General features: G+C 44.4%; 1 protein-coding gene across 1 annotated transcript in view; it reads right to left on the bottom strand.

Moving 5' to 3' along the window:
- Positions 1-2,385: 2,385 nt before the first annotated feature.
- LOC120402435 (putative DBH-like monooxygenase protein 2) overlaps positions 2,386-17,710 on the bottom strand; it is a gene marked incomplete at its 5' end in the record, with an annotated part of 34,295 nt that continues 18,970 nt past the window's right edge. The window contains 8 exons of the mRNA XM_039533078.1: positions 2,386-3,614; positions 9,454-9,568; positions 9,859-9,989; positions 10,347-10,406; positions 10,631-10,727; positions 14,837-14,928; positions 15,696-15,862; positions 16,920-17,022. Coding sequence (XP_039389012.1) covers positions 3,375-3,614; positions 9,454-9,568; positions 9,859-9,989; positions 10,347-10,406; positions 10,631-10,727; positions 14,837-14,928; positions 15,696-15,862; positions 16,920-17,022 — 1,005 coding nt within the window. The remainder of the gene's footprint in view (positions 3,615-9,453; positions 9,569-9,858; positions 9,990-10,346; positions 10,407-10,630; positions 10,728-14,836; positions 14,929-15,695; positions 15,863-16,919; positions 17,023-17,710) is intronic.

The following is a 17,710-nucleotide window of genomic DNA, read 5'->3' as shown; positions in this document are numbered from 1 at the left end:
AATTTATAGCTGTGCAGCTGGAGAGATTTTATTTTCTACACCTACCTTGTCAATGTGACTTACTAATACTGTAAAACTGTATGAATAAATGTGTGGAAGGCTCGGAAACTAAATATTTTTATGGAGTGGAAAAAATGAAACATTTTTTCTTGATTCTTTTTCGCTGTCAGCTCTGACCTCAGAGGAGTGAGATGATTTTGTCATTTTAGCTCACATGGTGGAAGTCTGTGCTTTCATGATAAATGTCCCAAGGTCTGTCCTTGCTGATGATCTGTGCTGGGATGCATCATATGTTAAAAACCCTAAGCTCTACAGGTTTTTAGAAAATGGGATTTTTTCCCTAACAGAAAATTTTGACTAAATTGAAACCATTATTATTTTGTTGAAATTTTCCACAAGGATTTTCAAGTTTTTGCAGGAAAAAAAATCATATTGGAACAGTATGTGGTTTGCAGTTTTCTGACAACAAAACTGAAAAATTTTGAGGAAAGCAGACACTTTTTGTGAAAACATTTTGTTTCTCATAGACTCATAGACTTTAAGGTCAGAAGGGACCATTATGATCATCTAGTCTGACCTCCTGCACAACGCAGGCCACAGAATCTCACCCACCCACTCCTGTAACAAACCCCTAACCTATGTCTGAGTTACTGAAGTCCTCAAATTGTGGTTTAAAGACCTCAAAGTACAGAGAATCCTCCAGCAAGTGACCTGTGCCCCACGCTGCAGAGGAAGGGGAAAAACTCCCAGGGCCTCTGCCAATCTGCCCTGGAGGAAAATTCCTTCCCGACCTCAAATATGGAGATCAGTTAAACCCTGAGCATGTAGGCAAGACTCACCAGCCAGCACCCAGGAAAGAATTCTCTGCAGTAATTCAGATCTCATCCCATCTAACATCCCATCACAGACCAGTGAGCATATTTACCTACTAATAATCAAAGATCAATTAATTGCCAAAATTAGGCTATCCCACCATACCATCCCCTCCATAAATGTATCAAGCTTAGTCTTGAAGCCAGATATGTCTTTTGTCCCCACTACTCCCCTTGGAAGGCTGTTCCAGAACTTCACTCCTCTAATGGTTAGAAACCTTCATCTAATTTCAAGTCTAAACTTCCAAATGTCCAGTTTATATCCATTTGTTCTTGTGTCCACATTGGTACTAAGCTTAAATAATTCCTCTCCCTCCCTGATATTTATCCTTCTGATATATTTATAAAGAGCAATCATATCTCCCCTCAGCCTTCTTTTGGTTAGGCTAAACAAGCCAAGATTTTGAGTCTCCTTTCATAAGACAGGTTTTCCATTCCTCAGAGCATCCTGGTAGCCCTTCTCTGTACCTGTTCCAGTTTGAATTCATCCTTTTTAAACATTGGAGACCAGAACTGCACACAATATTCCAGATGAGATCTCACCAGTGCGTGCCTTGTATAACGGTAATAACACCTCCTTATTTTTACTGGAAATACCTTGCCTGATGCATCCCAAGACCACATTAGCTTTTTTAATGGCCATATCACATTGGCGGCTCATAATCATCCTGTGATCAACCAATACTCCGAGGTCCTTCTCCTCCTCTGTTACTTCCAACTGATGTGTCCCCAATTTATAACCAGAATTCTTGTTATTAATCCCTAAATGCATGACCTTGCACTTTTCACTATTAAGTTTCATCCTGTTACTATTACTCCAGTTTACAAGGTCATCCAGATCTTCCTGTATGATACCCCGGTCCTTCTCTGTATTAGCAATACCTCCCAGCTTTGTGTCATCCACAAACTTTATTAGCACATTCCCACTTTTTGTGCCAAGGTCAGTAATAAAAGGATTGGTCCCAAAACCGATCCCTGAGGAACTCCACTAGTAACCTCCTTCCAGCCTGACAGTTCACCTTTCAGTATGACCCATTGTAGTCTCCCCTCTAACCAGTTTCTTATCCACCTTTCAATTTTCATATTGATCCCCATCTTTTCCAATTTAGCTAATAATTCCCCATGTGGAACCATATCAAATACCTTACTGAAATCGAGGTAAATTAGATCCACTGCGTTTCTTTTGTCTAAAAAAATCTGTTCCCTTCTCAAAGGAGATCAGATTGGTTTGGCACGACCTACCTTTTGTAAAACCATGTTGTATTTTGTCCCAATTACCATTGACCTCAATGTCCTTAAGTACTTTCTCCTTCAAATTTTTTTCCAAGACCTTTCCAAGACCTTGCATACTACAGATTTCAAACTAACAGGCCTATAGTTACTCGAATCACTTTTTTTTCCTTTCTTAAAAATAGGATCTATATTAGCAATTCTCCAGTCGTACAGTACAACCTCTGAGTTTACTGATTCATTAAAAATTCTTGCTAATGGGCTTGCAATTTCACGTGCCAGTTCCTTTAATATTCTTTAATATTCTCAAAAACATTTCAACTGAAATTTTTGGAGCTGTCATATACTTCCCCTTTAAAAAATCAACACAGCGTTGCAATTAGAGAAACATTTCATTTCAGAATTTGGAGGTCTTTTTGACACTGGAAGAAAACATACATTTACAGTTTAAAAAAAACCAAAACAAAAATAGGTGTGATAATAAGGTATTACCTGCCCAGGCATAGGATTCCCATAGTTCATGTGTCTTCACATTTTGATAGTGCATCCAGAGAGGAACAGGCAGTACCTCTGTAGTGTTTAGAGCCTTCAAAGTCACCTGATAAACACCCTGTCACTGTATTATGATAACACAGCATTTACCAGTTAATCCTCCTGTCAATGGAGGCAATTGCAGCACATTTACTAGCTAAATACCTTGATGCTGGACATGAGAGAGTATTTAACAGGTAAATCATACTCACTTTTTGGATTGTTGACTAAAGAGCATTTAACTGGATAGTGATCACAGAACACTGGATAGGTATATAGCCTGTGACTGGATAATGATTATAGAATGTTTATTGGGTAAATACCCTGTTGGTGGACAGTGATTACTGAAAGGCCAGTGGGTACATACCAAGTGACTGCCCAGCTACTAGGGATCCTTGAATGAGTAAACACTCTAGTAGACATTAAGGGCAAGATCAGAGTCTAAAAAGGGGGCCTTTATCCTCTTGCAATACTGTCTTTTCTGCAGTATATTGCAGTATTTCCTGGATTTAGAAAGGAATATTATACTAAAAGGCATTTTTATCACAACAGGGATCCCAAAAACCTTAGTAGGTAAATACAGTTTCATACCCAGTGATTTCAGAGACTTTGCCGGGTAAATTTCCTGTCACTGCGAGGGATTTCAGAAGCTTTACCAGGTAAATATCCCATCACCACACTGTAATTGTAGAGGCTTCAATGGGTTAATTATATCCTATAACAAAACAGGGATTCTGCCCCTCAAATTCTACACTGGGAGGAAGTGAGAAGCCAGGTGAATGCCAGTTGTGTCAGCAACAGGAGAGGAAGAGGCAAGATCTCTGCAGTGCTGAGAGCCTGGGAAATCACAGCTGCAGCCCCCTGGAGGTTTGCTGTGACTTGGGAACCCCGCACTCCGAGGTGTCCAGCAATGTCATGGCAGAGACCACTCTCTGAAATTGTAATGTCCCGGATTATGCCACTCTCATTTTTCTGTAGCTCCTGGGAGTGAAAGGAAAGAGGAAAAAAAATAGCATGTTTTTAAAAATGGCAGGGGCTTTATTTTTCTTAATCTAGGCACAATGTGCCTCAGGTGCCATCTGACCAGGATGCATCACTAAACTTGGTCCGCTGGTTGGATCATTAGCTTCCCTGGCCTGGGTCAAGTACTGATGGGGAGTGTGACATGAAGGCTGATCCATGCCCCACTGGGGATCTATTTACCAGATGCCACATGACTCTTGGGGTTAACAATACATTTATTGGAGTGATTAGATTAGTTGGTGTCTTATTTGTAGGGTTCCCACCCAGATGAAATTGTCCTATAGGACAAAATCATGTCATATTTCTTCATTGTGACATCAGGGTAGCAAGTTAAAAGAAGATAGATGAGTGGGATTTTGATACTTTCTTGATAGAAGTGATTCTTTTTCTGATTTATGTATAAGATGACCAGTTATCCAATAGATGCACTATAATGTATATAGATACACCATATGTACCAATGCTTTTCCTGACTCATCCTAATTTCCTTGGGATGATCTCACATCCTATAAACACTGCCTGAGGGCATGCAACACTATCACTTTGTGCCAAAAGTATTGTTTCATGACATCCCACTATGACATTATGAGTGTAATATAATATCTCATTGAAAGGTGACAGGGCCAGAAAGAGTTAATTAACTCACAGACTGACCTGACCCATGGCCGAATTTTAGTGGCTGGTTAGGAAGATATATAAATGAACAGAGCTTTGAAATGCAAGTCTGCATTGTTAGAAATAGAAGGGTAGATGTTTGCTCAGGTCTTGTGATGTAAGCAAACAAGTCTTTTCTATCTCTATAGCTTTGATTCAAAGATTAAAAAAAGGAGTATTAACATTTAGGAAGACACTGGAGTGAAGTAGTTTTATTGTCTATATATCTCTTTGAAGATTGTGGTAACCTGTATCTGAACTGTTTAATGGACAAATTATCCTGTGCTAATTGCCAGGATGTTTGGGATAGTTAAGCCTATCGTTTTCTCAGGCCAAAAGGCTGCTGGAAATGTATAAGAACCCTGGAATACGATCCTGCTTCATCTCAGATCTGCTTTGGGTGTCAAGAAGGGGAAACCTTAAGCCGTAAGGATTGAGATCGCCAGTCACTGACTGGAGTCACCCTGAATATGGACATTGGACTATAACCTATGGATTATTTCTAAAAGAACTTTTGGGAACTACAAGCTCATCTCTACTATGTATCTGAACCTCAAGAATTGAATTCAAATCTGTATGTATATGGATCTTTTAACCAACACTCTCTCTCTTTTATTTTTTAATAAATTTTAGTTTAGTTAATAAGAATTGACTATATTGGGTATTTTGGGTAAGATCTAAGTTATAATTGAACCTGCGCATGTGGCTGATCCTTTGGGATTGGAAAAACCTTTTCTTTTATATGATGAAATAAAATTTTTAGTAATCATCATTATCTCTGACAGGCGTGTCTGGATGGAGGCCTGAGGCTGGGTACTTTAAGGGAACTGTGTTGTTTGGACTTCTAAGTAACCAGTGAGGTACTATAGAAGCTATTCTGTATTGGTTGGTAAATCTAAGTATTGGAATAATCACCAGCTTCTGGGGTTTGTCTGCCCCATTTTGTTTGCAGTTCACCCTAACTGAGTGACCTCAGCTGGCTCCCACGGGCAGCACCATCACACCCACTATAAACATTATTATGTTTCAAGAGTTTGTCCTATCAAATAAACATGTGACAAGCCTAGCAGTGCTCAAAATAAATTCTGGGTTCTTGAACTTTCCTTCAAGCTATGGATTCAAGGGATTTTCTGATGGCTCTATGAAAATCAGGACTGTCCCACAAATTTCAAGATGAGGGGATGCTGTCTTCTGCAGGTTAGTGCTGCCTTCCTAATAACCAGCTGGGCTCAGAATTCTTTAGGAAAGAGACCACGTCTATATCTGTGCTTGTACACAATAGAACTCCACTGAAACCTCCGAGCACTACCATAGTACAAACAATTATGAACAGGACTTCTTCCTCACCATCCAGTTTCCTCACTCTTAGTAAAGTATTGAACAAATTGGACAAATATCTTCTGGGAATGGCAGATCTACTGTCTCCTGAATTACTTGATTTAGGCCACTGTCACAGGTAGGATGCCAGATTATAAAATCCACTGGTCCAATCCAGAACAGCAAGTTCTATTAATTATGTAAGCATAGTCTGTATGCTTTCCCAGGAAATACTTAGTTGAAAGATTAAATTAAAATAATAGGATTAGAAGGGACCACAAGGGTAATCTAGTCTGACCCCCCCTGCCAAGATGCAGGATTTTTTGTGTCTAAACCATCCAAGAGAGATGGCTATGCAGCCTCCTTTTGTAAACCTCCAGGGAAGGAGCTTCCACAACCTCCCTAGGCAGTCTGTGTCATTGTCCTACTGTTTTTACAGTAAAGAAGTTTTTCCTGAGATTTAATCCAAATCTCCTATGCTGTAGTCTGAACCCATTGCCTCTTGTCCTGCCCTCTGTGGCAAGAGAGAACAACTTTTCTCCATCTTTTTATGGCAATCTTTCAAGTATTTGAAAATTGCTATCATGTCCCTCCTAAATCTCCTCTTTTCCAGACTAAACATACCCAGTTCCTTCAGCCTTTGCTAATATGGTTTGCATTCCATCCCTTTGATCATCTTTGTTACTCGCCTCTGGATACTTTCCAGTTTCTCTACATCCTTTATATACATTGGAGACCAAAATTGGACAAAGTACTGCAGCTGAGGCCTATCCAGTACCGAGTAGAGCAGTACTATCACCTCCTGTGACTTGCATGCTATGCCTCTGTTAATGCAACCTAAAATGGCATTTGCTTTTTTTGAAACAGCATTGCGATGCTGACTCATGTTGAGGTTGTGATCCACCACAAGTTCCAGATCCTTCTCAGCAGTGCTGTTGTCAAGCCAGTTACCCCCATTCTGTATTTGTCGATTTGGTTTTTCTTCCCTAAGTGTAACGCCTTACATTTGTCTTTTTTGAATTTCATTTTGTTTTCTATAGCCCAGCTCTCCAATTTATCAAGACCCTTCTGAATTTTAGCTCTATCCTCCGAAGTGTTGGCAACCCCCACTCCCGCCAGCTTTGTGTCATCTGCAAATCTGATCAGTATGCTGTCTATTCCTACATACAACACTGGACCCAGAACAGATCCCTGTGGAAGCCCACTTGAGACATCCCTCCAATCCGACACCGTTCCATTAATAGTTACTCTTTCTATGCAGTGTTTTAACCAGTTATGTATCCACTTAATAAGCTGGAGAAATGCAGCTTTGGCAGATCATTTATCAGAATGTCATGTGGGACTGTGTCAAAAACATTGCTGAAGTCCATGTATATTATGTCCACTGCATTCCTCCTATCCACCAAACCAGTTACCATGTCAAAGAAGGAAATAAAACTGGTTTGGCATGATTTGTTCTTAGTAAATCCATGCTGGTTGCTAGTGACTACCTCTTTATCCTCCAGATATTTGGAAATTGAATCTTTTATTCATTGCTCTAGTACAGGGGTCTCAAACATGCGGCCCGCGGGCCGCAGCCCGCGGAGCTCTTCCCTGCGGCCCGCGGAGCTCCCCAGGGCCGCCCAGAGGGGGGGGCAAAGGGGGCAATTTGCCCCGGGCCCCGGGCTCCGCAGGGGCCCCCAAGAGAAAAGCGGAGGCTCCTGCCTCCGCCCCTTTCCTGGAGCCTCAGCGCATCAAGCGCCGAGTCTCCGGCTGAGCCCCTGAGCCCCGCCCCGATCCGAGCCGCGTGGTGAGGGGGCGGGGCTGGGAGCTCCAACGGGGCCTGAGCCCCACCCTGATCCGAGCTGCGTGGGGAGAGGGCGGGGCTGGGAGCTCCAACGGGGCCTGAGCCCCGCCCCGATCCGAGCCGCGTGGGGAGGGGGCGGGGCTGGGAGCTCCAACGGGGCCTGAGCCCCGCCCTGATCCGAGCCGCGTGGGGAGGGGGTGGGGCTGGGAGCTCTGGGCTGAGCGCTGCGCTCGGCGTGGAGCTCACAGCCCCGCCCCCCCACCACGCGGCTCTGAGCGGGACAAAGCTCAGGCCTCGCCGGAGACGCGCTCGGGTAAGGGGGGGGGAAGCGGGAGCCGCCGGGGCCGGGCCGTGGGGGGGGGAAGGGAAGCGAGACCCGCCGGGCCGGGCCGGGGGGTGGGGGAGGGAAGCGGGACCCGCCGGGGCCGGGCCGGGGGAAGGGAAGCGAGACCCGCCGGGGCCGGGCCGGGCCGGGGGAAGGGAAGCGAGACCCGCCGGGGCCGGGCCGGGCCGGGGGGTGGGGGAGGGAAGCGAGACCCGCCGGGGCCGGGGTGGGAAGCGGGACCGGCCGGGGTGGGGAAAAGAGGGACCCGCCGCCGCCGAAGCGCAGCCCGGTCTTCGGCGGCGGGGGGCCCCTTCCGTTCCGGGACCCGCCGCCTAAGTGCCCCAAAGACCCGCGGCGGGGCAGGGCCGCCCAGAGGGGGGGGCAAAGGGGGCAATTTGCCCCGGGCCCCGCAGGGGCCCCCAAGAGAAAAGCGGAGGCTCCCGCCGCCAAGCCACCAAACAGCTGTTGGTGGCGCTTAGCACTTTCCAGGAGGGAGGGGGGAGGAGCGGGGAGCCGCGCGCTTAGGGGAGGAGGTGGAGAAGAGACAGGGCAGGGGCGGGGCCTCATGGAAGGGGTGGATTGGGGGTGGGGCCAGGGGCAGCAAGGGGGCGTGTCAGGGATGCGGCCCTCGGGCCAATGTCCTCATGCGGCCCTCGGGGTCATTTGAGTTTGAGACCCCTGCTCTAGTAGCTTCCCAGGTATTGAAGTCAGGCGAATTGGGCTATAGTCCCCTGGCTCCTCCTTTTTCAAGATGGGCACTACATTAGCCCTTCTCCAGTCTTCCAGAACCACTCCTGTCATCTATGAGTTTGTAAATATTATCGGCCTATTATCGCCAGTGGCTCTGAGATTCCTTCAGCTAATTCCTTCAGTATCCAGGGGTGAATAGCTTCCAGCCCCACTGATTTGAATGAATTCAAATTGGTCAGAAGGTCTCTGACATGTTCTTTACTTCTTCTGATCTGCCTATATTGATTTCCCTATATTTTCTATGGTAATTCTGCTAGGCATCTGGTCACATGTGCTTGGCATTGACAGCTCTGCTTTCCTATCATCTTCTGTTCCCAGCTCACCTTCTCCATTGAGCAGCAGACCCACACCATCCCTGATCTTTCTTTTATGTCTAACATATTTGAAGAACCCCTTCTTGTTGTCTCTAATGTTTCTTGCCAGCTGTAACTCATTCTTTTCCTTGGCTTTCCTGATTTTGTTGTATACTTCTCTGGTGACATAGTTCCGTAGCTCATCAGATGAATCCTAAGAGAGTGTCCTCTAACTAATACACAGATGAGGAGTAAGATGCATTGAAAGATTTGAGCAGAAGCACCAACAACTCATATAGCAGGGGATAGGGGCTGTCAGGATTGAGAGGCATTAGCAGAATTGTGTATGTGTAGTGCCCAGGACTGGAATAGAAGGGGGGCCACAGAATAGGATTGAGTGGCATTGGCAGAGCTGAGTGTGCAATGCGGGAGGTCCAGGGTTAAACTATCAGGGGATGGAGTAGTCAGTGAAAGTGTAAAGTGAAGTGAATACACCTGGCTATGGGCCCTTCCTTTACATGTGACCCAGTGGATATCAACGGAGTGCAGGTGCCATTCTGTGTGTAAGGCACTGACGCTGGTTCTGCCATGTGCTTTGGTCTCAAATTCCAGAGCTGACCATGTTTCCCCAACCCCTAACCACTCAGCAAGGTAAAGGCAAAGGACACTTACATCAATGGTTTTAATCATGACTATTTGATCAGCCTCCTTGGCTGCTTTCTCTGCATTCTTGATGGTTTCATTGTTCCACTCGACATAGTTCATGGCAATCATTCCTTCCATTGCACTGCAGGAGAAGAGTAAAGGGGATTTGGGAGAGTGAGGAAGACAAGTGTGAGGAGGGGGAGGAAGAGAAGAGAAGAAGGAAGGAGAGAAGGGAGGGGGAAAGGAGATTGTTATGGTATCACAAATGAAAAATTCCTGAGTAGGGTTCAATCAGGCAGGTCCAGACATATGCAACATCAGCAACATCCCTGCTCACTTATCTCTTTCAATTGGCATTCTCCCCATTCATTGCCACATCCCTCAGAAGTTTTGCTCTCTATTCCACAGAAATGCATCCAATGAGGGACTTACTCTGAGGCCTCCTGGCCAAGTGCGTGGGCAATCTGCTGGATGTCTGGGTAGCCCATGCAGCTGGAGATGTTGTTGCGAGGGTAATAGAAGAGGAATGCCAGGCACATCTCATTCAAGGTACTTGGCCCACCCTTCAAGGTACAGAGAGCAACACAAAGTTCTGCTAAGACACAGTGGGAACAATACTACCCATAGTGTCATTACCAGCCCCTTCTATAGCTTAGCCCAGGCCAGATCACAGGGTAATTCTGTGTGATGAATGATACTACGCAGCTGTGTTCCATTTCAGTCTTGGAAACCCACTTCCCTGCTTGGGAAGCCACCCTTCAATCATGGTATGAATCTCTGTATATGTCAAAGAAAGCTTGCACTGCTTTAGTCTGGGGATAGAGGGCATTGTTCTCCAACATCTGTCAATCCAGCACCTTTCAATAGAACTAAATTGGTCTTAAATGCATAGAAAATTTGCAGATAGAAATCAGACTTACGAAGGTGATCTCCGTCCGATCCAAAGTTTGAAAGTTACATTCCACTAGGATCTCATCTCCCTGCAGCACAAAACAGGTCACATAGTCAGAGCTGTAGGAGCAGGGGCCACTGCCAAAAGTGTGGCTGGAGAAAGCACAGATGAACCTGGAAACTATGTGAGAGAGGCTCCAAACCAAAATGACGGAGAAAATTTGTGTCGCTATGTAAGCCTGTTCTGCCTCCTCTGCATCCCCGTCCCCAGCCCACAAACTATGTCCCAGTGGGAGATCCCAGCAGAACATACCACTTTGATGGTGATGACCTCCTTCAAGTCCCGTGTTTCCTGCAGGGAGAAGTCATATTTATTGTCCTCACAGATGATCCTCACCTGCTCACCATTCCTGGCAGGGATGAGTAAGGAAAGGATATCAGAGGCATTTCCATACACTGCTAAGACTAGGGATGTGGATAGGAACTAGTTCATATAAAATAATAACTAGTCCTTTTTTTCTCACAAAGACTCAGTCCTTATGTGTTTCAAACCTCACACCTTCCTCCTCCAAACCCAAAGGTTGAACTTTATGCCCCAAAATGAAAAGCACAGAACTGATTCCCTGGCCAGTCAACAACTCCTGTGAGGCACCTGCAGCCTTGTGATACAAGAGAAACTCCATCTTAAAATCCCCAGAACTCTGGCTTCCATTTTAATTAAGCAAGAGTCATTTCACCATTAGATGGAAGCTGCAGTTCATGTAGTGCTCAATACAGAATTGGCAGTTAGAAACAAGTCTAAAAATAGAACTGACAGTTTAGAATGTTGGGACACATCCAAAGAGAAGGTTGGCAGTTGGCATCCAAGAAAGATCTGACAAAAGATATTAGCGAAAGTGTCTAGAAAGTTCTGACAGAACGGTATAAAGGCCAGGGTGTCAGTGGGCAGGCAGCAGCAGCAATAGCTGAGGAGCTGAGGAGAGAGAGAGCAGCAGAGGGATCCTGTCACTGGAGCAGAGGGAGAAGAGACAGAGAGAGCGAGAGAGAGACAGCATGCAGGAGACACAGTATACTATACCTATCTATACTATAGTATAGATACTATAACTATCTGGCAGACTTATATATATAATCTGCGTGAGAAGGAGTTAATAAAGATATATGTTAGTAGTAAATGAATTTAAATATGTAAGATTTAAATAATATTTAAGAGATCCTGTCAGCCACCCGTGGAAGATAGGCATTATGAAGCGGGGTGCAGCCACTTAGCATCACTTTAAACTGTAAGGCAATATAGTTTGGAGTGCTCTTTAATTTGTCATAAGAGATTTGTGTTTTAGATTACTATTTTGTCAGGGACTATTGGTTGCATCAATAAAAGGTGCCTTGCTTTGGAAAAAGAATACTGCTTGTGTCAATCATTTATTGGAAGGTTGTATCAGTGTCCTCCAGGTATTTCCTTAGCCACCCTGGTGACCGATACCCAATGAGAACAGATTGGTATGGTTATTTACAACTAACACATATCTTTATTAAACCCCTCCCCCCTACACACATTATATAGCAGGTGGGCCATTCCTGGGGTATCCTGAAATCTGTTTTGGGGGTAACACCAGGACACACCACACTGCTCAGGCAGAGGGGAGACAGCATTGCATCATGGAAGATGTAGTCCAGCCACAGAGACCAGCCCTTAGGAAAGAATAGGGTCATCAGGCACCTCAACTACAGCTCCCATGCGGCAATATGCCATACTAGGGAAATACAATTTAATATTGAATTCACTTGAAAAGAAATTTTTGGCTCAGTTCAATTGAAATATTTAGATTCATGTTGAACACACTTAAAGCATTTAGTTTAGTTTTCTGGATGAAAAATCAACAAATTTTCCATGGAAAATTCCTGACTAACTCTACTGTTCCTGTAAGACTTTCAGTCTAGAAGGGGGGATCTCCCCCAGGACTAAAACATCCCTATATTCACAGGTCTGTCTCATGACCTCTGAGCCCAGCTTGCAGGTCAGCTACAGTCCCAGTGCAGGACAAATCTCAATCTCTGGTAGTCCATTTGGATACAATTTGAACATGCCTTCTAACAAAAACTCTGAATCTTTATTCGATTCATCTGTCACTAGTTACAAAACTCTCTCTCCCCTTGGGTGAAATTCAACTGGGGCAGATACCCACACAAGGCTTACGCACCACTTAAACACTCAAAACAGGGCTTAAACTGTACTTCTGTGGTGCATACATCATAGAATCATAAAATATCAGGGTTGGAAGGGACCTCCGGAGGTCATCTAGTCCAACCCCCTGCTCAAAGCAGGACCAGTTCCCAACTAAATCATCCCAGCCAGGGCTTTGCCAAGCTTGACCCTAAAAAAATCTAAGGAAGGAGATTCCACCACCTCCCTAGGTAACCCATTCCAGTGCTTCACCACCTTCCTAATGACAAAGTTTTTCCTAATATCCAACCTAAACCTTTCCCATTGCAACTTGAGACTGTTACTCTTTGTTCTGACATTTGGTACCCCTGAGAACAGTCTAGATCCATCCTCTTTGGAACCCCGCTTCAGGTAGTTGAAAGCAGCTATCAGATCCCCCCTCATTCTTCTCTTCTGCAGACTAAACAATCCCAGTCCCCTCAGCCTCTCCTCCTAAGTCATGTGCTCCAGCACCCTAATCATTTTTGTTGCTCTCCACTGGACCCTTTCCAATTTTTCCACATCCTTCTTGTAGTGTGGGACCCAAAACTGGACACAGTACTCCAGATGAGGCCTCACCAATGTTGAATAGAGGGGAATGATCACATCCCTCGATCTGCTGGCAATGCCCCTACTTATACAGCCCAAAATGCCATAGCCTTCTTGGCAACAAGGGCACACTGTTGACTCATATCCAGCTTCTCGTCCACTGTAACTCCTAGGTCCTTTTCTGCAGAACTGCTTCCTAGCCATTCGGTCCCTAGTCTGTAACAGTGAATGGAATTCTTCTGTCCTAAGTGCAGGGCTCTGCACTTGTCCTTGTTGAACCTCATCAGGTTTCTTTTGGCCCAATCCTCTAATTTGTCTAGGTCCCTCTGTATCCTATCCTTGCCCTCCAGCGTATCTACCATTCCTCCCATCTGCAAACTTGCTGAGAGTGCAGTCTACACCATCCTCCAGATCATTAATGAAGATATTGAACAAAACCGGCCCCAGGACCGACCCTTGGGGCACTCCGCTTGAAACCGGCTGCCAACTAGACATGGAGCCATTGATCACTACCCATTGAGCCCGACGATCTAGCCAGCTTTCTATCCACTAGTCCATTCATCCAACCCATACTTCTTTAACTTGCTAGCAAGAATACTGTGGGAGACCATATCAAAAGCTTTGCTAAAGTCAAGGAAAAACACATCCACTGCTTTCCTCTCATCTACAGACCCAGTTATCTCCTCATAGAAGGCAATTAGGTTAGTCAGGCATGACTTGCCCTTGGTGAATCCATGCTGACTGTTCCTGATCAATTTCCTCTTCTCTAAGTGCTTCAGAATTGATTCCTTGAGGACCTGCTCCATGATTTTTCCAGGGACTGAGGTGAGGCTGACTGACCTGTAGTTCCCCAGATCCACCTTCTTCACTTTTTCAAAGACCTTTGCATACAGGGAATCTCACTCTTTCCCAATTAAGGATCTTAGTGAAATGTCTGTGAAATGTCAAGCTAGCCTCAAGAGCCAAGAAGGCCTTTGCTTGAGAATTTCTCCCCATGGGTCCCATAGAGGCTTGGTTTCTTTCACATTACTCTGGGTCATTATGCTAGGTTCTGAGTAAAACACTTTGGACCGGAAATAGGTTTGTGCTTTAGATTTTGGAGCTGACCTGAAGCAGAACGTCCCCAGGCGCTAAGCAGGTTTGGATCTGGATTTTTGGTTCAAGGTCCAGCTCTATTTTTGAGACCACTACAACAAAAGGACTGATGTTTACCCACCCCTGTTATGGAGGTTGCCTAGAGTTTAATGCTTCATGCTCAATTCAGAGTCTCAGGCACTAGCCCACATTGGTAGACTGCTGATGGTGTGGCCCTGCGTTTCCCCAGAATGATTTCTGAGGATGCACCCCTAGAGGGATTCAGCAGGTATTCCTCTCTCTGTCCAACCAGTGGTATAGGGCCATACCACATAGCTCCTTCCCTTAGGCTGACTAGCTCAGGAGAATACAGGGACTGCATTTTCAGAAAAGAGAGGGAAGGCGCCTTATACCCTCTCCTGCCCTAGTGTACCTGTGCAAGGATCCAGTTCAAATTCTCCCTCAGTATCTTGTTGTCTATTGAGTTGAGTCTGGTCCCTGAGGACTCAGTTCTCTGCATTGCAATTCAGAAAACGTTGCACTCCCAGCCATAGTCTTTCACCATGACAGGTACATGGGGTCTAGTTCAAGAAGGTTATTACCTCCATTATACCTCAGAAAGGTTCCCCTATCCCCTTGGTTAGATTGAACCCCAGGCATGACCAGATGAAATTGGAATTAACTTTTTTTTACCGGTACTGAACAACTTTCAGTCCTCTCCCAGCCAGATGAGTGTGCAGCAAGAAGCCAAATACCTTCAGATCTGGCACAGGTGTCCCATTCATCTGCAGATCAAAGGAAAGAGGGTTAGAGAATGGTTGTCTTGTCCTGACAGTGCAGCCCAGGGCTGGCTATTGGGGTCTATGATGTCCACAGGCTTCAGTTCTCTTCTGTAAATGTCAGGGCTAATCTTAGCTCTCATTTTTAAAAAGGAAACTTCTAGCCCATTTCCTTGCAGAGGTCACCTTGGGTTGACAGCTTGACTTCCTGAAAATTGCAGGTTATTTGCAGTCCCTGCTGTGGCCACCTTGAATTAGTTGCTTGAGTCTGGGATACCTGAAACTGGATATCCCTTGATTATTTATTTATTTAGGGTGGGGGAGGGGCAGGGGAGACTACACATGAATTTTCAGCTCTGTGTGTTCCACTGAGGACCTGAGGGCTGCCACCAGCTCTCTCTGGACTAACAGCTGGTGGCTGGCAGAGAGCTATCACTGCTGATGAACACCCAGGGTTGGGCACTCTAAACAGCTCTGGCACAAACTCTTTCTGGGATCCTGGAGAAGTCATTACATCTATCTTTCACCTTCTCTTCTATGGGGATAATATTGACTTGTGTATTGGACCTGAAATCTTCGATTAATGCACCACGTGACTTTCCTTTTCTGCAGCATCACCTGCTGCTCCATTCCTACTGCTTCTTCTGAATAATCATGCTGAGCCGTATGGTAGTTTTTTAAAATGGAGACTAGGGTGACATCTGCACTTAATTAATTTCAGGCATGACCTGAACCTAGGAGGAAAGGGAAGTTATTGGCTTCCAAGAACTTACCTCATTGAACTGACTGCTTTTGCAGAGTCCATAGGATTTGTAGGTATCTGCTCCAGGGGGAATGAAATGGACAGGGAAGGTGAACACCCCTGTTTGTAGCACCCCCATGTCATTTGGCCGCAGGTCTGGGGTGTAGTAGAGTCGTATCCCTGAGTTGTCAATTAATCCTATAAAAACACACTGACTTTCTCAATAACTTTTCCAGTAGACCCTCTTGCTCAAATGTCTTATGCTTTCCCAACTTCTCATGCCCCCTGAGAGCCTCCTGGCTGAACTCCTGTCTCTCCCATCATTCACACTGTCTGTCCTCAGCCCTCCCATATTTCTCTAAGCAGCTTCATATTCCTCATATACCCCCAGCCTTGTCCTAGCCACACATCCCTTGACTCCCTTATGCAGCTCTATACTTTCTGCACCACAACTCTACTCTGGTATTGCCCTTCTCTCACCAGCGCTCCAATACTTCCAGATCATCTATGTAGCCCCTGATCTCCTTGACCTGGTAATACTGCCCCAGCACCTCCATATGAGGAAGCACTGGTTAGTGGTTAAAATATGGGGCTGTGAGTCAGCAAATGGGGCTATGAATCTGTTCCCAGCTCTGGTGCTGAATTGCAGTGTTGTGGTCTCAGGTAGGTCACTTAAAATCTGTGCTTCAGTTTCCCCTTCTGTAAAATGGGGATAATAATTAATGCTGATTTACCTTTGATGGTTGTTGTGAGGCCTAAGTCACTAATATTTATAAAGCATTTTTGAGTGATATGGACAGCACTATACACATGCAAAATAGTGTTGTTATGAGCCTCTCACATACCCCTGGCTCCTTCCTGATCCTCTGATACTCCCCTAGCTCCCCTGTCCTCATATTCCCCTGGGTCTCCTAACTCCCCCAAGTATTCTTCCCCTTTATACAGACCACTAGAGAATGATGCACTAAGGTCTTTTGGGTCCCAATTCCACAAGGCACTTAAACACATACCTAGCTTTAAGCATGTGAGACTACTCATTTGCTTAAAGTTAGGCCTATGTTTAATGCCTTTGTGAATTGGGGACCTTAACAGGTTCCTCTTGCTGTTATGGAACTTGTGCTAATTAAGACCAGAGGTCATTTCATTTGGAAGCTGGTTTCTAGTGTGTATGTAAGAGAAAAAAAATATGAGAATGACAATTACGAGCCCATTTTCATGGCCGTTTCTTGCCAGATACCCATCCATCTTTACCTACCTGGTATCAAGTCAAAATTGCTGTAGTGGATTTCCAGCCGGATGTATTGAGGATCCATAGGTGTACCTATGGAGATTGCAGCTTCATTTGGGAACTGGTAGGACTGAAGGGAGGAGAAAGAAGAAGAACATTTACAATTCAGGAATCATTTCTCATCTCTTCTCAGCTGTTTCCTTCCATGCAAAGAGCTGGAAATTTGCAGAGGTCCTGATATTCATGTGTCAATAACTACTGGTATGTACTAGAACTGGATGGGAATGGGAATTCCTATTCTGTGTGAAATTATGAATACAAATGAAAGACTGAAATTCTTAAGTCTCCCATGAAATGAAAATTCAGGAAGAAAAAGATTTGGGACTCTTGAAATATTTTGTTTTTACTTTATAATTTTAATTCATTTAGAGGACTACATAGATGCTCATTTTATACTATCTAAAATATTAAGTAAATATATATACATATTAAGTTATATAATAAAACTAATATTTAATATAAAAATGGAAATGAAATATATCAAAACATTTCAACTACAGATGGTCAAAATTTTTCAACAGAATAGATTTCTAGCAAAAATGCAGTTTCACTGAAAAAAAATATTTCATAGGAATGTGTGGATTTTAACAAAATATTTGATGGGAAAAAAATGGAAAGATTTCATCTTGACAATGAAACAGTTTGATTAAATTTGTTTCAAATTTATATTAAATATTAGTTTAAATATTAGTTTATGTCTATCCATAATACATTTAATATTATGTCCATGTATTATATATTGAGTTTATAATATAATA

The sequence above is a fragment of the Mauremys reevesii genome, linkage group 1, assembly GCF_016161935.1.
Source record: "Mauremys reevesii isolate NIE-2019 linkage group 1, ASM1616193v1, whole genome shotgun sequence".
NCBI classification, from domain to species: domain Eukaryota; kingdom Metazoa; phylum Chordata; order Testudines; family Geoemydidae; genus Mauremys; species Mauremys reevesii.
This window is presented reverse-complemented; position numbering and strand designations above follow the sequence as displayed.